The sequence below is a fragment of the Manis javanica genome, chromosome 4, assembly GCF_040802235.1.
Source record: "Manis javanica isolate MJ-LG chromosome 4, MJ_LKY, whole genome shotgun sequence".
Taxonomy (NCBI): domain Eukaryota; kingdom Metazoa; phylum Chordata; class Mammalia; order Pholidota; family Manidae; genus Manis; species Manis javanica.
This window is the reverse complement of record NC_133159.1, coordinates 35,599,809-35,614,966: the sequence shown is the minus strand read 5'-3', so window position 1 is coordinate 35,614,966 and position 15,158 is coordinate 35,599,809. Positions and strand designations below refer to the sequence as shown.

General features: G+C 52.6%; 4 protein-coding genes across 11 annotated transcripts in view; 2 read left to right on the top strand and 2 right to left on the bottom strand.

Moving 5' to 3' along the window:
• TESK2 (testis associated actin remodelling kinase 2) overlaps positions 1-1,706 on the top strand; it is a 138,530-nt gene extending 136,824 nt beyond the window's left edge. For all 3 annotated transcript variants that reach the window (XM_037021760.2, XM_073233830.1, XM_073233831.1), the window contains one exon: positions 66-1,706. In XM_037021760.2, coding sequence (XP_036877655.2) covers positions 66-787 — 722 coding nt within the window. In that variant the 3' untranslated portion in view covers positions 788-1,706. The remainder of the gene's footprint in view (positions 1-65) is intronic.
• TOE1 (target of EGR1, exonuclease) lies at positions 1,606-5,298 on the bottom strand. Of its 3 annotated transcripts, none has more exons than XM_017650694.3 (8): positions 5,062-5,298; positions 4,170-4,312; positions 4,038-4,078; positions 3,790-3,844; positions 3,505-3,663; positions 2,982-3,241; positions 2,625-2,784; positions 1,606-2,543 (listed from the first exon to the last, which is right to left on the bottom strand). In XM_017650694.3, exons 1-8 carry the CDS (start codon positions 5,111-5,113, stop codon positions 1,923-1,925), a joined length of 1,491 nt encoding a protein of 496 aa, XP_017506183.2. In that variant the 5' UTR covers positions 5,114-5,298; the 3' UTR covers positions 1,606-1,922. The 3 variants fall into 3 exon arrangements, with proteins under 3 accessions (XP_017506183.2, XP_017506194.2, XP_017506173.2); XM_017650705.3 differs by having other exon boundaries at positions 2,982-3,130; positions 3,790-3,886; positions 5,062-5,297; XM_017650684.3 differs by having other exon boundaries at positions 3,790-3,886; positions 5,062-5,296.
• On the top strand, positions 5,185-12,373 carry MUTYH (mutY DNA glycosylase). Of its 4 annotated transcripts, XM_017650740.3 has the most exons (16): positions 5,185-5,317; positions 8,154-8,274; positions 8,823-8,971; positions 9,060-9,099; positions 9,215-9,288; positions 9,423-9,464; positions 9,549-9,620; positions 9,699-9,812; positions 9,898-9,995; positions 10,075-10,219; positions 10,296-10,359; positions 10,531-10,722; positions 10,827-10,963; positions 11,051-11,203; positions 11,396-11,437; positions 12,177-12,373. In XM_017650740.3, the coding sequence occupies exons 2-16, from the start codon at positions 8,160-8,162 to the stop codon at positions 12,306-12,308; spliced, it is 1,569 nt and encodes a 522-aa protein (XP_017506229.2). In that variant the 5' UTR covers positions 5,185-5,317; positions 8,154-8,159; the 3' UTR covers positions 12,309-12,373. The 4 variants fall into 4 exon arrangements, with proteins under 4 accessions (XP_017506229.2, XP_017506207.2, XP_017506223.2 ...); XM_017650718.3 differs by lacking the exon at positions 9,215-9,288 and having other exon boundaries at positions 9,064-9,099; XM_017650734.3 differs by lacking the exon at positions 10,531-10,722.
• Positions 12,374-12,494: 121 nt separating this feature from the next.
• On the bottom strand, positions 12,495-14,619 carry HPDL (4-hydroxyphenylpyruvate dioxygenase like). Its single transcript, XM_017650759.3, has one exon. It carries the CDS (start codon positions 14,292-14,294, stop codon positions 13,167-13,169), a length of 1,128 nt encoding a protein of 375 aa, XP_017506248.2. The 5' UTR covers positions 14,295-14,619; the 3' UTR covers positions 12,495-13,166.
• Positions 14,620-15,158: the final 539 nt, after the last annotated feature.

Sequence of the window (15,158 nt, the reverse complement as noted above, 5' to 3'; positions counted from 1 at the left end):
AAAGTATCGCTTCTATTTGTTATGGCCAAGTGGAAGTAATAACCCTAACTTTACTCATTATCCAGGACTCTTGGAGAAAGGACCTGGGGTGAAGCGACTGAGCTCACTGGATGACAAGATCCCTCCCAAGTCCCCACGCCCAAGACGTACTATCTGGCTGTCTCGAAGCCAGTCAGACATTTTCTCCTGTAAGCCTCCACGTACAGTGAATGTCTTGGACCCCTACTACAGGCCACAGCGAAGTGGTGCTGTGCGCACCCCCAAGATCAACCCTTTCAGTGCTCGCCAGGACCTTAAAGGTGGCAAGATCAAGTTCTTTGACCTGCCCAGCAAGTCTGTCATTTCCCTGGTATTTGACCTGGATGCACCAGGGCCTGGAACTATGCCCATGGCTGATTGGCAGGAGCCCCTGGCCCCACTTCCTCGCCGGTGGCGTTCTTTGCCTGGTTCACCAGAGTTCTTGCATCAAGAGGCCTGTCCGTTTGTGGGCCAAGAATCACTATCTGATGGGCCCCCACCACGCCTCAGTAGTCTCAAGTACAGAGTAAGAGAGATCCCACCATTCCGAACATCTGCCCTATCAGCTGCTCTAGCCCAGGAGGCCATGGACTGCTCCAGTTCCCAGGAAGAAAACGGTTTTGGGCCAAGGCCCCAGGGGTCCAGTCCATGCCTTGCAGGTGCCTCAGAGGAGATGGAGGTAGAAGAAGAAAGGCTGAGAGGCTTGGCTTCATTCCCCTTCTCTGTCTCAGGCACAGGCCTGAAAACCCAGGGAGAGCAGGATGGGTGAAGAGGTTAATCCCTACCTTATCTTGGGGATGGACCTTCAGCTGAAGCCACAGGGCCCCCCTGGTGCACAGCCTTGACTCTTTAGGGACCCACAGAGCAGGCAGACTAGGCCAAGCCAGGCTTAACTTTGGGGCTCCCAGTGCCAAGTGGCTTTGTGTAAGAGGGGAGGCAGCATTGAGAGGCCTTCCTAGTTAGGGCCAACAGCTGATACCAAGCCTCTGAAATCTAGCAAGGAGCTCTGGCTCCCACCTGACCCCCCAGTGCACTTCCCGACAGGACCAGAGGACTCCTAATGCTACTTTGAGCTGGTAAGCAGCTAATACCCCAGGTGTATCTCTTGCCCTTCCCTGGGGCATATAAGCTACTGGATAGAACTTGGAGCTGACCAGGTAGCCATGGCTATTTCTCAGACCTGAAGACTGGGCGCTTCTTGCCAGTATGTCTAAGACACTTGAATAATTGCTGTTTGCACTTACATACACGGTCAGACCACGTCACTACATTTCTATGCAAAGGGAGGGCAAGGCTGTGTGGTGGTCAAGGCTCTTATCTAACCTATTCAGAGATCTTTAGCAGTTGATTAATCTATTTTCGTATTTATGAAGGCGTCTTAGTGTTCTGCCCTATAAGACTTTCAACCTTGTGGTTGGGAGTGGGGCTGGTTTTGTAGCCCCTAGGGCCTGCTCTATGTATTGGTCAACACACGATTGGTTAAATGGTTTATACATGCACTGATTTTCTTCCCTTCCTGCTATGGCTGGAGCTATGGGAACTGTCTGTCCTTACAGAGTCGCAATAAGAAATAACCAAAGATGAGGCTTGTCAAGTATTTTCATAACTTGTTTCTGTTGATTTTTTTGGTACAACTTTCCCAAGACACTTTCAGATTTAAAAATAAATAAAGTTGGTGTTACAGGTGCTGGTCAGCCTTCTTACTTGTACCCTTATTTCTTGGTCTCTGGGGTAAAGGAGAAGGTCAAGGAGTGATACAGCTGTACATCTGCCAGGACATCCTCCCCATCATCCCCAACTCTGTAGAAGTCGGCAGTAGGATATTCACAGGCTAGAGGGACCCAGACCCCTCTGTTCCACCCTCAGCTTCTCTTCCTGGGTCCAAGTGCTAGGTAGAAGTTGGGTCAGCTGCTGCCCCAAGCCAGCTTCATCTTCTGGTTGTGGGCTTTGGAGGAACGGGAGAACTGGCTCTTGGCCACTGTGAGGGGTACAGCTTTGCCACTTAGGTATACCTTGTTGTGGCAGTCAGGCAGCCAGGGTCCAGAGCCACAGGGCTGGGTTCCTTGATTCACTCCCACATAGGCCATCACATAACCTGTCATAAAGGCATCAAAACCAGCCCGATGCAACCCATCCCCAGGCACTGGGTTAGGACTGGCTTGCTTCTCTGGTGCTTCTGAGGAAGCCATGTCAGCTGTTTCAGGCCTTGTTGCTTTAAGCCCCACCTCCAAGTCGTTTTTATGACCTTGTTGAAAACCAGGCTGGTTCCTAATCTCACCCTTAGCCACCTCCTGTTCAATTTCCTCAGGCTTGAAGCCATCCCCACAGACCTGCTTGGTGGGAGGACTATCTTCAGCTTCCCCAGAGGTCTGTTTCTGAGGCAGGCCCAGCAAAGCCCTCCGCCGTTTTTCCCTACGTCGTCGCCGTCGCCGCTTGTCCTCCACCACAGCCTCATCAGTGTCAATGATAAGGTCAATGTCATGGGACCGAGGACACTGTGGTCCCAGGGGGCACCAGCCATAGGCCTAGAGGTAGGAAAGAGGCTTAGAGAAGGGTTCCAGGCACCAGAATTTGCCCTTCCCCAAGAAGTGGGCAGGTGCTCTCACCGAGAAGTTGTCACAGACACTGGAGGAATGAGGACGGTGGGTTGTAGGGGGTGTGCAGCAGCGGTAGTCAATATGGGCCCTCATGCTGAAAGGGTAGCTGCAGAACTCCAGGGTCACATGTGGGTTGCCAGCTGCCCGCTGCTTCACATTTTCCCGCTCACTGCAACAGTGCAAGAGGTACTGGTCTACTAGCTTATAGGCTCCTTAAGAACAGGGTTTTCTGTTTTGTTTTGTTCACTGCTGAATCTTCACCACCTAAAAGAGCACCTAGCACATGGTAAGCGCTCAATAAATATCTCAAGTAAATGAAATAGGCTTATACCAGGCTCCACCCCTTTACCTCAACCAGTCCCTCACCATTTCCGGAAGGCATATTCCAGGTAGGACGCCATGAAGCGGGCATGAAACTCAGCAGCGTATTTGGTGTCATAAATGCCAGCTGGGAACATTTCACACAGGTCAGCAGTGAAGGTTCCCAAGTTCTCAGGCAGATGCGCATAGAAGTTCTGGTACAAGAACACCAAATCTATAAGACCATTATGTAGTACCAGGGGCCGGCGGGCCCGGATTAGCTCCAGGAACAGTGTCCTCACTGACTGACTCTGGCTCTCATCACCCTGGGTGGAAAGAAAGGGGTGACTGGGAAGGACAGTCCCAGAGGAAGTCCCTTTTGCAGGACACTTATCCCAGGCTCCCCTACCTGGAAATTCTTCGGCCCTCCTTACCCCAGTGCTATTCATCCTTGTATCACGCCTATTTCCCCAGCTCTATCACTAGCGATTCCCCACATTCCCTAAGAAGCAAATCCTCCCTGTGCACCCAGCCTAGGGTAGGAAGAAGTGAAGTGACAGAAGGGGAAGTCTCAAGGCTGGAGACCTACCTTGTCATTTCCCTTGTGGTAGGGGATGCCCTGGGCGTACTGTCGGTTGAAGTTGAAGCCATGCTGTACTAGGAACTGCACAGACTTAGGTTCTATGACATATTCCTCCATGCACAGCAGGGTCAGATTGAACACCTGGGCCAGGTATGAGTGTTCACCCTGGGAAAGAAAGGGTTGGCTACATCAATACTTGGGAGAAAAAAACTTCACACTTCATGTTCCGCAGGATCTCAACCCTCTTCCCCCCAGCCACAGACCTGGGATGGGGTTGAGATCAGCCCATACCTTGTGTGACTGCTGCTTGAAGCAGGCGAGGCCCAGGGAGAGTATAGAACGGGTCCTGGCGGCATGACACACGGCCTTGTAACGTTCCTCGATGCACCTTGGGATTGGGTGTGGGGGTGGGGGTGGCTGTGGCTGGGTGTTAGCTTTATGAAGGACCCAAACTACCCAGGACTGTGACCTCTGCTCCAGGGTTGAGGTCTGCCCCTCCTGCCAAGTCTAGGACTAACAAGATGAGGGCTTTTACTTACTGGTTCAGCAAACTCTTCCTGTCCCCAAGCCCACTCAGTTCCTATGCGTGGGTAAAGGGAGAGAGAGTTATGTCAGGTCCCCAGCACCAGCCTTTTCACAACAACCTGCCCTCCCCATTCCCTAACCCTCACCGTGTCCACAGCCACGAAGCTAGCTGTCTTTATGGCCAGCAGGAGGGATGGCCACATCTCCTTGAAGTTGTCACTTTGCACATCCACCACGGGAACCTGGACTACTAGCTCCTCCCCAGGTTTTGTGCTTTTTCTGACGCCACCTGGGGGTAAGGAGGGCAATGCATAGTAATGCTCAGGCAAGGACTAGGGGAACATGCAAAACTAAACCACAGCTGCCAGCAGGGAGATGGGGAGCAGTTTTCATTAAGGCAAAAAATGGCAGCTTTCTCCTCCAGCCTTTTATCACACATGCTCTGTGCACAGTTGGGAGTGATCAGTGCCTGAATTTGGGGAGACAAAAAGTCTGGGTCTTCCACTGACTTAAGTGAGACTTTGGGAAAATTACTTCTCCTTCAGCATCACAATGCATGGAAGACGAAGGTTAGCCTGGATCTGTGAGGTTCCTACTTCCTACAGGAAATATTTTGCAGGGCTTGAGTTCAGCTCCTTTGATATCCCACAAGGCCCTCTACCACTGTTCCCATGGTGCACAGGCGGCAACAGCCATCATGCTCCAGAGCCTGATAAATAATGTAGCACACCAGAGCGCTCCAATACTTCCCACTTCCTTTGGATCACAACTCCCAAACAGCTTCACAGAACAGAGCCCAGGAGCTCCAGACTACACCTCCCTTAATGCCCCCACCTGTCCTGGCTACGCTCCCAGTACTCAGGCTCTTGCAGCCCGTGCGGCGGTGCACCACGGGACTTGGAGTCTCCTCGTGGCTGGTTCCAAAGGAAGGAGCTACTCCTCTGAAACTTGAAGTCAGTTTCTAGAATTAGGAACCCAAGGCCTCCCCCTCCCCCGGAGCACACAGACTCTTAGGGTGGCCCCTGGGGAGCCACTCACCGTCAGAGACCGCTGGAGCTGAGGCCGCGCCATTGTCACCGTCGGCGGCCATGACACCACACGTCCCTCGCCTGAGTAGCAGTGCGTACGCCTGGACTTCCGCTTCGTCTCTCCGCGCGACTCCTGCAGTCAGGAATGGGGCGGAGCCTCGTCCCGTGAGTCACCGACGGGTCGGACTTCCGTTTGGACCTCCCGGGATTGGCGGGAGGTGCGCTTCTTGCGCGTCGGTTGCCGGGCCCTGAAGATCGCGCGGAAGGTAATGCCTTCTTCGCGTACAACGGGAGGGCTTGGGCCGCTGTTTTGCGCCGTTATCGTCCACACGGCCCTGGGGTGGGGGACCCCCCAAGGGAGCGGCACTACCTGAGTAAAGCTTACAGCATGCATAGGAGTTAAGCAAAGGCAGGAATGTGCAGGGCGAGAAGGCTAATCTGGGAGTGAGCAAGTTCCCGGGAAGGATGGAGAGGTGGCTTTCAGGAAGTAAAAGCGGAGAAGGGGACGCGAGACGAGTCGGCCGAGGGTTAGACTGACCGACTACTAGCAGGGAAGCTTTTGAAACGTGCAAGCAAGTGGTAATAAATACTTGAATTAAGGCTTCAGCAGTAGGAACAGGGAGGAAGGGTCAGACTGTAAGCAATTAGGAGGTGTAGCTGATCTAGAAGGTGATTGGACCTGACTCCTGATCCCGTGAGAGGGATGTCCTTACCGGAGACCTGTCCCATCTTCTTGGCCCACCGAGCCCTCTCAGCCCTTTCTTCTTGGTTATTGTTTCTAGTTCTTCACCCTTTCTCTCGTTATTGAGTCCTTCTCATTATTATTCAGAATTATTTGGATTTTTTTCTCATTACCATCCCTCATCCCATTAAATAATTTAACAAGTATTTATTGTGTTCAGTTTACCTGGCACCGAGCTCAGGTCTGGGGACACAACAGTCAACAAGAGACCCAGAACTTGCTCTCATGGAGTTTACAGTCAACTGGGGAAGTGGACACTGATCAAAAAACCACAAATAAATGTGACATTACAATTGGCAGAGCAATAATGGAAAAGTACATGAGGGTAGGGTGGGGGTGGAGGCTTGATTTAGACATTTAAGACCTGAATAATTAGTAGATGTGGGTAAAGCATAGAAGAGCTGTCCAAGCAGAGGAAATGGATTGGGTAAGGCCTCAGGGTGGCCAGACACTTGGGAGACTGAAGCAACTATTTGAGGCAAACATGGCTGGGCCTAGTGAGCAAAGGGATGAGGCAGATGAGGGCCTGGAGGAGTCTACAGTGCTGTGTTTAGAGGATTGGCTTCTACTCTGAGAGCAATGGGTGTGACGCCAAAGTCCTCCAGCGGCCAACAAGAGGACTTTGTGTTCCTATTCCATTTTTTACCTCTGGCCTTATCTACTACTCACTCCTTCCTCATTCCATTCAAACCACACTGGCTTTCTTAATTGTTCTACAAACACACCAGGCACCCTCTGTATGTAGGGCCTTTGCATTAGCTCCTTCTCATGATAGCTTTCCCACAGATGGCTAACTCCTTCAACTGCTTTAAGTCATTGGTCAAATATCACTTTAATAAGGCCCACCTTAACCGTGTTCTTGAAAATTGCAATGTTCTACAACCCTCATTCATCCCCTTCACAGGCTCTACTTTTCCTCTTTATGCTAGTATTTATCACCTAACATCCTATATAATTTACTTAGCATGTGTGTTGTTTCTTGACTGCCCCCATTAGAATACAAGCCCCCTGAGGGCAGGAAACTTTGATGTTTTATTTAGTGAAGTATTCCAAGTACCTAAACCGCTTGACACATACAGAGCACTCCATAAATACTTGTTCAGCGAATTAATGGGGAGCCATTGAAGGTTTTAAGTAGGAAAGTGACACGATCATATCTTAAAAAACATTGCTTTACTCTTTGGAGAATGGATTGTAGAATGAATTATGGAAGTGAGTTTGGTAAAGGAAGTTCGGCTATGAAGGGGAGGAGAGTGGGTTTTGTGGAAGGGATTGGAGAAGCGGGACCCTGAGCTTAGACAATACAGGAGGAGGCACCCTTCCTTCATATAATGGGAAGGAGGAGGAGAATGTAGATAATGCAGATAGTGCAGTAAGTTTGTACATTTATTTTTTTCTCTGAAGGAGGAAGCAAGTTCTTTTGATGTAAAGGAAGAGATGAAGTCAAAAGTTTGAGGAAAGAATTTGAACCCGAGGCTCAGCAGGGACCACAGCATAACAGAGCACAAGAGTGCAGGCTCTGGAGGCAGGCCTTTTGTGTATGAGTGAACAAGATGCTTAATTCTGCAAGCTTCAGTTTCCTTATTAATACTACAACATACCTCATGGAGTCATCAGGAGATTGAGGGAGAAATGTGGAAAATAACTTAGCATAGGGTCTGGCATATGGTAGGCACTCACTCACTGTTAGCTGCTCTTAGCTGATAGAGAAAAGGCAGCCAGAACAACAGTAAGGGAGCAGTGAGGACCAACCACATGCCTTTTCTCATTAGTAAAGGCCAGCAGCTGTGATTTCCCAGATCAGGAAAAGATTAGGAATAAAAATAGCTCATCTCTCGTCCCCCTGTGACTTGCCCTCTGCTCTCAGGCAAATCTTTTCCCCTCTCTGATCCTTGGTTCTCCTTTCTATGAGGATGAAGGTAGGGATAGATGACTGTTAAAGGCTGAATCAATATAAAAATGCTTTGTCTTCAAGCAGATAAGTCTCCTACCATGCCCATGCTCCTAGATACACCTAAGACTCTTGTCCTCATACACAGTCCCAGTAACCATTAGGGATAGATACACAGGCGCTCCCATACAGGAGGCTTTGGGCCTTGACCTAGCCCAGCTTTGTCCTCTTATTTTGTGTATGTCTCTATGACTATACTAGTGCTGCTCCCTCTCAGGCCACTGGGAGAAGCTCAGCTTTACTAGTCGTGTCTCAGTGCCATAGCTGGCCAGGAACAAACCCCTGAGCATCTGGAGAGTGCTAGATAGTCTGTGTGACTGGTTAGGGAGAAAAGTGGCAAAACCCCTTCAGGGCTGCAAGATTCAGCCTCTTTGTGATTGACTGTTTTGGCTGGGCCTTTCTATTCTAGGCCATCATGAAGAAGTCACGAGCAGCTATGAGAAGTTGTTGCAGGAAGCAGGCATCCAGCAAGGAGGGAAGAAAGAAGCATGCACCCAGCAGCAGCCAGGCCAAGCCTTCTGCCCCTGATGGTAAGGAGCTTGGTCCTAGTCAAAGATTCAGGGGCTGGCTTCACTGGCCACAAAGGGAGGAGATTCAGGCTGGGAAGGGAGCCTCGTATGTATTAAGGCATTAAGGGACTAAGATTCAAATTCTGATTTTGCTGTAAGACTTTGTGATAATTGCTCTGAGTGGCTGCTTTGTTACCAGCAACATGGAACAGTCGTCTGTGTGCTACCCTCACATGGTTTTCATGGGGCCAAATGAGTTTGTCGGCCTGAATGTGTTTTGTAAACAGGAAAGGCCTGAACAGGTATACATCATGCTTGGCTGAAACTGTTGGGTTTTCATTATGGCCTACAGCCAGTAGAGCTGACAGTACCACCCTGGGGAATTAAGGACAGAAACTTGACTAAGGCTCCATACAGCTAAAGAACTCTGGTCTTACTCCAGGTCCATTGCTTAAGGGGCTGGTGGTGGGGAGAACCCTAAGTGGGAGCAATGAGGCTGCAGTGCCCTGGGTCCCTGGTGCACACAGTCTATATAGGGATGATCCCTGAGTTTCCTGAGGCCCCTGCAGGCCTGGCTGGACGACTGGAGGAGGTGGTACTGCAGGCCTCTGTCTCCCCGTACCACCTATTCAGAGACACAGCTGAGGTCACAGTCTTCCGAGAGAGCCTGCTGAGTTGGTACAACCGAGAGAAGCGGGACCTACCCTGGAGAAGGCAGGTAGGCAGGCGAGGATTGGGGATGGTGGGTGGGGGGCTGATGCCCAGACCCCTTCACACTAACTCCCCATGTGGAATTGCATTGGCAGGCAGAAGGTGAGGTGGACCTGGACAGGCGGGCGTATGCTGGTGAGTACATCTCCTGAGAGCAGGGCTGCTTTGCCTGGACACCCTCAGGTCTAGGGGCTGTGGGTTGGGAACAGCATAGGTCAGCAGTGCCCTCATGCCAACACCTCTCCCCCAGTGTGGGTCTCAGAGGTTATGCTGCAGCAGACCCAGGTTGCCACGGTGATCGACTATTATACCCGATGGATGCAGGTGATTTCAGGAAAGGGGAGTGTCAGGAGCCGACCCCAGATGAGAGCCTATCCTTTGGGATGGAGGTAAATAAGACTTTGTCCACCTCCCTCACCCTTGACCTCTTCTTCTTCCTATCTGCCTTCGGGCTATAGAAGTGGCCAACGCTGCAGGACTTAGCCAGTGCTTCCCTGGAGGTGAGAGTTACCCTAGGGTGTAGAGGGAATGGGGACAAGTAAGGGCTGACAGCTGATCTCTCTGCCTTCTAACCCCACCCCCAGGAGGTGAACCAGCTCTGGGCTGGCTTGGGCTACTACTCTCGAGGCCGGCGGCTACAGGAGGGAGCCCGGAAGGTAAGGGGGTTTCAGGGAAGATGGGGACCCCCAGGGTCTTGAGTGTCTCATAACCTTGAGCCATCCCACTCCAATCAGGTGGTAGAGGAGCTAGGGGGCCACATGCCATGTACAGCAGACACTTTGCAGAGGCTTCTGCCTGGTGTGGGTCGGTACACAGCTGGAGCCATTGCTTCCATTGCCTTTGGCCAGGTGAGCCCGCAGCCTACGTCCACTTTGTGCATGCCCATCTTTCTTCCTCCCAGACCAGGCTGACTCCCACTTTCCTCTGTGCCAGATAACCGGTGTAGTGGATGGGAATGTAGTACGGGTGCTGTGCCGTGTCCGAGCCATTGGTGCTGATCCCAGTAGCACCCTTGTCTCTCAGCAGCTCTGGTAGGATGTTGGGGTAATGGGGGACATTGGGAAGGGTGTCTCCAAAGGGTCTTTGGCTCACAGCAGTGTTCCCTTGTAGGAGCTTAGCCCAGCAGCTAGTAGACCCAGCCCGGCCAGGGGATTTTAACCAAGCAGCCATGGAGTTGGGGGCCACAGTGTGCACCCCGCAGCACCCACTCTGCAGCCAGTGCCCTGTGCAGAGCTTGTGCCGGGCACGCCAGAGGGTGAGCCATCTCAGGAGGGGTAATTAGGGTCCTAAGAGCGACCCCTACCCTGTGACATCCTTCCCTGTGCTTCCAGGTAGAGCGGGAACAACTCTTGGCCTCCCAGAGTCTACCAGGCAGTCCTGATATGGAGGAGTGTGGTGAGTGTGGCCAGTCCTAGTCCCGTCCCAGTTCTTTGCACTGTCAAGGAGCTGCCTGTGGAAGCCTCATTCTAGTTCATTCTACAACCTGAGTAAGATTCTGCAGAGCTAGGCCAAGGCCTGCTCTCTGCCCACCTGCCCTGAGTAGGGTTTGGGGATTTCTGTTCTCAGCTCCCAACACTGGACAGTGCCAGCTGTGTGCACCTCCCACAGAACCCTGGGACCTGACCCTGGGTGTAGCCAATTTTCCCAAAAAAGTCAGCCGCAGACCCCCTAGGGAGGAGTGCTCTGCCACCTGCGTTTTGGAACAGTTGGGGGCCCATGGGGGTGCCCGAATTCTGCTGGTACAGAGGCCTAATTCAGGTACCCGGATCTTGGGAGTGGAGGGTGGTGGCATGAGCAGTAAGGAAGAAATGGAGGAGTGAGCAGCTGAGGCCTCAGCCACACCTGGCTGCCCTCCTGCCCAGGTCTGCTGGCAGGACTGTGGGAGTTCCCCTCTGTGGCCGTGGAGCCCTCAGGGCAGTGCCAACGCAAGGCCCTGCTGCAGGAACTACAGAGCTGGGCTGGGCCCGTCCCAGCCACCCGTCTTCGGCACCTAGGGCAGGTGAGTGAGAGCAGTGGAGGGTCCAGGAATGATGGTTGTTGAGGCTACATCCGCAGGCCTGATTCAGCCCCTCGGCCCTCCCCCCAGGTCGTCCATACTTTCTCTCACATCAAGCTGACATACCAAGTGTTTGGCCTGGCCCTGGAAGGGCAGACCCCGGTGACCATCACACCACCTGGTGCTCGCTGGCTGACTCGGGAGGAGTTTCGCACCGCAGCTGTCTCCACCGCCATGAAAAAGGCACTACTTTCATTGTCCTCATTAGCCTTTTGTGTTTCCTACATGTTCTGTGTGAACCTCTTACTATAAAAGCAGAAAAACAAGATACTTCCAATAAAAATGCTAGGGAATGAAGTTGAGGACAGAACACAGGGGTCTGGCTCTTTGCAGGAAGATGTCAGCCCTATACTCTTACCCTTTCTCCTTGGCTAGGTGTTCCGAGTGTATGAGGGCCAACAGCCAGGGACCTGCAAGGTGAGTCTCTTGGTCCTTACCCAGCCATCTCTCCCCAGGCTAAATCTATGGGTTTTCAGTAACTTAAATGACTCACTTTTGGGTGAACACTGTCCACTCCAGGCTTCACTGAAGGAGACACATAGTCCTTGACCTGGAGACCTTACAGTGTGGCATCTAGGGTAGAGAGGGAACAAGAGTGAATAATGGAGATAGTAGCATCACAGGTGTGTGACATGTCCCATTAGGTTTTGTGGGATATGAGGTAGAGAGCTGTCAATTCTCTCTTGAAGACAGAATCAGGAAAGGCTACTTGAAAGAAGTGGCTGATAATCTGGGTTCAAGAAATGAATCCTTTTTTCCATATTTGGGAGGGGAATGTAAGGCTACAGGACTAAGGCTGTTCTTTCCAGGCCCATGAGGAGTGTTAGCAAAGGTGGCAAATGCAGTATGCATTGCTCAAGGAGCCGTAGTGCCTGATTTAGCTGGAATGACCAGCAGGGCCTGCCCAGGCCAGTTTGGGCCATGACCACCAGGCCACTGAAGCATTGTAGATGGAGAGAGGAGTCAGACTTGTATCTAAGAGGAAGATTACCTGAAGCTGCCTTTCAGAGAATTGATTGAAGAGGTAGATACTGGAGACAGGTTGGAAGCTTTATAATTTCAGGCTAGAACCTGAGCTAGATCAGTAGTCACACAAGGGTGGAAAGAGGATTCTCTGCTGCCCCCTCAGTGCCTCCTTCCTTCGGCTTCTGCACAGGGTTCCAAAAGATCCCAGGTGTCCATATCATCCAGGCGGAAAAAGCCCAGCCCAGGCCAGCAACTTCTGGATAATTTCTTTCGGCCCCTCATCTGCACTGATCCACCTAGCCTCAACAGTGTGGCCCAGTGATGCCTCTGGAAGCCCCCATCCCCTGAGAATCATGTTGTTTAATAAAGTACTTATTTTTGTAGTCATTTTGGAGACTTTCCATCCTCCAGCTCCCTCATTCCTCATCTCTGAGGGACTGAGAAAATGGTAAAGCCCTCTTTGGTCCTGGTTTCCACTGGCTAAGGTCCCAGCCAGCCCTGGGCAGCTGGAGGGGGCTGTTCTGTCCGAAGTGATCTGTTCTCTCTCACCCCCCAGAAGAAAGGGAGAAGGCAGCTGCAGGCAGCCCCTGCCAGTGGCTGACACCCAACACCCTAGGTCCAGGTCTCTGGTCAGCTCAGACAGGAGCAGTGGTATTGTCCTAGAGCAGGTGGGTGGGCTCAGCCCTGAGTCACTCCCTTCCCACCTGCAGTGGCTGCTCCCTAGGGAGAAGAGATTTATTCTGTCTTAAATTCCTACCTCAAATACTACATAATTAGTGATGTATCACATATGTAGTGAAACAATACGGAAAAGCAAGGGGTTAATAATCATAAAATTGAGGTGGGGTGGAAGGAAATGGGGTGAGAGAAGGACCCAAGGAGACTTCGAAAGTATTGGTATGCTCTATTTTCTAATCATGTAATTCTTTTATTATTCTTTGTATCTTACATATATATTAAGATACAGACTATGTAAGAAATGACTCATAGTTAAAATCAAAATCCCACCTCTTTGGACCCCAGTGAGAGATTCAACTTCTGGCAGGTACTGATGAGATGGAAGCCAGACCTGACCCTTAGGGACAAAGCCTTTCACTCCAGGCCTCTGTATGTGTTTCTCAGTTTCTGCAGGCCCTATGCTGGATTCCTCAGGGCTTCAGGACCCATGACTGCCCCCACCTTAAGCCATCTTTAAGGCTTCCTGGTCCCTGGCAGCTTGCTCCTGCACTGACTGCCATAGGGCCCGGATATTGCCCTGGCCAAAACCTGTGGCCCCCTGTCTCTGAATTAGCTCCAGGAAGAAGGTGTCCTCTGCAAAGAGTGACTTGGTGAAGACCTGAAGCAGAAACTTGCCTTTATCACCATCTAGCAGGATCCCCTGTCGGGCCAGCAGGCTAGGCTTATGCCCAGCAGCTAGGATCTGCTTTTCCTTGCCTGGCTGCTGGTAGTAGGCCTTAGGAGGAGTCAGGAGCTGGCCCCCTGCCACTGCCACCCCCTCAGTGGCTTCCATGATGTTTGGGGTGTACAGCCCCACATGCTGCAGCCCCGGCCCCCTATTCCGGGCCAGGAACTGTTCCACCTGATCATGTCCACTGGCAGCCCCAGGCAGGGATTCGGCCAGCAGGAGGGTGGGAATAGTCCTGCCTGGAGGGGTCTGCAGGGCGGTGAGCCTTAGCCCCCCATGCCCAGATTCTGCTGCCACCTCAAAGCCCAGCTCTGGATCCTCACCTGGGCTCAGTGGCAGGTGACGAAAGCCTAGACAGTCGTGGAACCAGCGCATCAGTGTAGGAGAGCTGCCAGGGGTGCAGGCCAGGGTCAGGTGGTCCACGTGGGTGACCCAGCCAGGGCCTGTTGCGGAGGGCACTGGCCCAAAGCCGGGTAGGAAGGGCCCACAGAAGCTGGAGCGCTCCAGCAGCGTCAGGCTGAGGTTGCCTGCCGGCGAGCTGACCACGGCATAGATGGCAGTGCCCTGCACATCCCGCACACTAACAGGGGGCACTGGCACGCTGCAGCCCCGTGCGGCCAGCGCCCGGACAGAGGCGCCCGCATCGTCCACATCGAAGCACAGGTTGGTAGCGCTGGGCACAGCATGATGAGGGTCCACGCCGTACAACGGGTCTCGGGGTCCCGAACCCTCGTTCACCAAAAAGACCGCGTCGCCGCTGCGCAGGGCCAGCTGCCACCAGCCGTCTGCTTCCCGCACCGCCAGGGGCTGAAAACCGTAGAGACGCTGCAGGTCCTGGGCGAGGGGCTGCCCCACGGGCACGTGGAAGGCGATATGGCACAGACGGCGGGCGAGCGCCGCCATGGCGGTCTGGATGGGTGACCCCGGTCTGTCCTTCCCCTGGGGCCGCTCACTTGTCCTTCGGGACTCCAGGACTCTCCGCTCCAGGCTTGTCGTCGGAAGCCGGTCCAGTTTTGCCTACAGAGCGCCTTCCTCGATCTCTTTTCTGGGGAAAAGTCACAGTCCGACCTCTTGGGGAGTCGCGGTTCCCCTTACCGATCCACTCCAATCCCGAGCTGCAGCGGGACCACCGGGTCTGCGCTGCATGTAGTGAAGACCACGCGGAGTGAACAGGGCGGAGCAGGAGGGGCGGAGTCAGTGACTACACGGCTGGCCCCTCCCTCGGGCTCAGAACCTGTCGCCGAGAGGAGAGCGGGGACGCAGGGCCGCTCTTTCCCAGAACCTTTGGCTGGGTCTCACCCGTGGGCACTGAGCCTCCCCTCCCCGGCCTCCGGGGATCACAATAGCTGCCTTTACTCGGTGCCAGGGGCCGGGCCTTGACCCCCAACTTCAGAGCAAAGGGAATCAGCCGCAGCAGCGGAAGGAGCCTGAATTCTGCCTCCACAAACACGGAATTTCTTAGCAATGTCAGGTTTTAGCTTTAAAATTCTGGAGAATTTGCTTTTAAGTCCTAGTGTTCCTTTAAAACTTTAAAATATATTCAAAATGTTCTGTTACAGATTTTCATTCCCTCCCCAAAATGGTCCAGAGAAATTAGGGTTACAGGAAAATAGACTATATGGCTCCTCACGTTTCCTTTCTCTCTGGCAATCTCTCAGCTGCACCTGTCTCTTCAATCCCACTTCTCTCTCAACATCTTTCACGCCCTTGTTCCAAGCAAGATTTAGAGAGAGAAAAAACTGGTGACTCAAGACCAGAAAGAAACAG

Excerpts from the sequence above, each read along its gene's own strand:
- TOE1 (XM_017650684.3), bottom strand. The coding sequence starts at position 5,113 with ATGGCCGCCGACGGTGACAATGGCGCGGCCTCAGCTCCAGCGGTCTCT. Across the intron at positions 3,887-4,037 it reads AGGAAGAGTTTGCTGAACCA|GTGCATCGAGGAACGTTACA; the intron begins GTAAGTAAAAGC and ends CCCAATCCCAAG. Across the intron at positions 2,544-2,624 it reads GTGTCTGTGACAACTTCTCG|GCCTATGGCTGGTGCCCCCT; the intron begins GTGAGAGCACCT and ends TCCTACCTCTAG.
- MUTYH (XM_017650740.3), top strand. The coding sequence starts at position 8,160 with ATGAAGAAGTCACGAGCAGCTATGAGAAGTTGTTGCAGGAAGCAGGCA. Across the intron at positions 8,275-8,822 it reads CAAGCCTTCTGCCCCTGATG|GCCTGGCTGGACGACTGGAG; the intron begins GTAAGGAGCTTG and ends AGGCCCCTGCAG. Across the intron at positions 9,996-10,074 it reads CTTGTCTCTCAGCAGCTCTG|GAGCTTAGCCCAGCAGCTAG; the intron begins GTAGGATGTTGG and ends GTTCCCTTGTAG.
- HPDL (XM_017650759.3), bottom strand. The coding sequence starts at position 14,294 with ATGGCGGCGCTCGCCCGCCGTCTGTGCCATATCGCCTTCCACGTGCCC.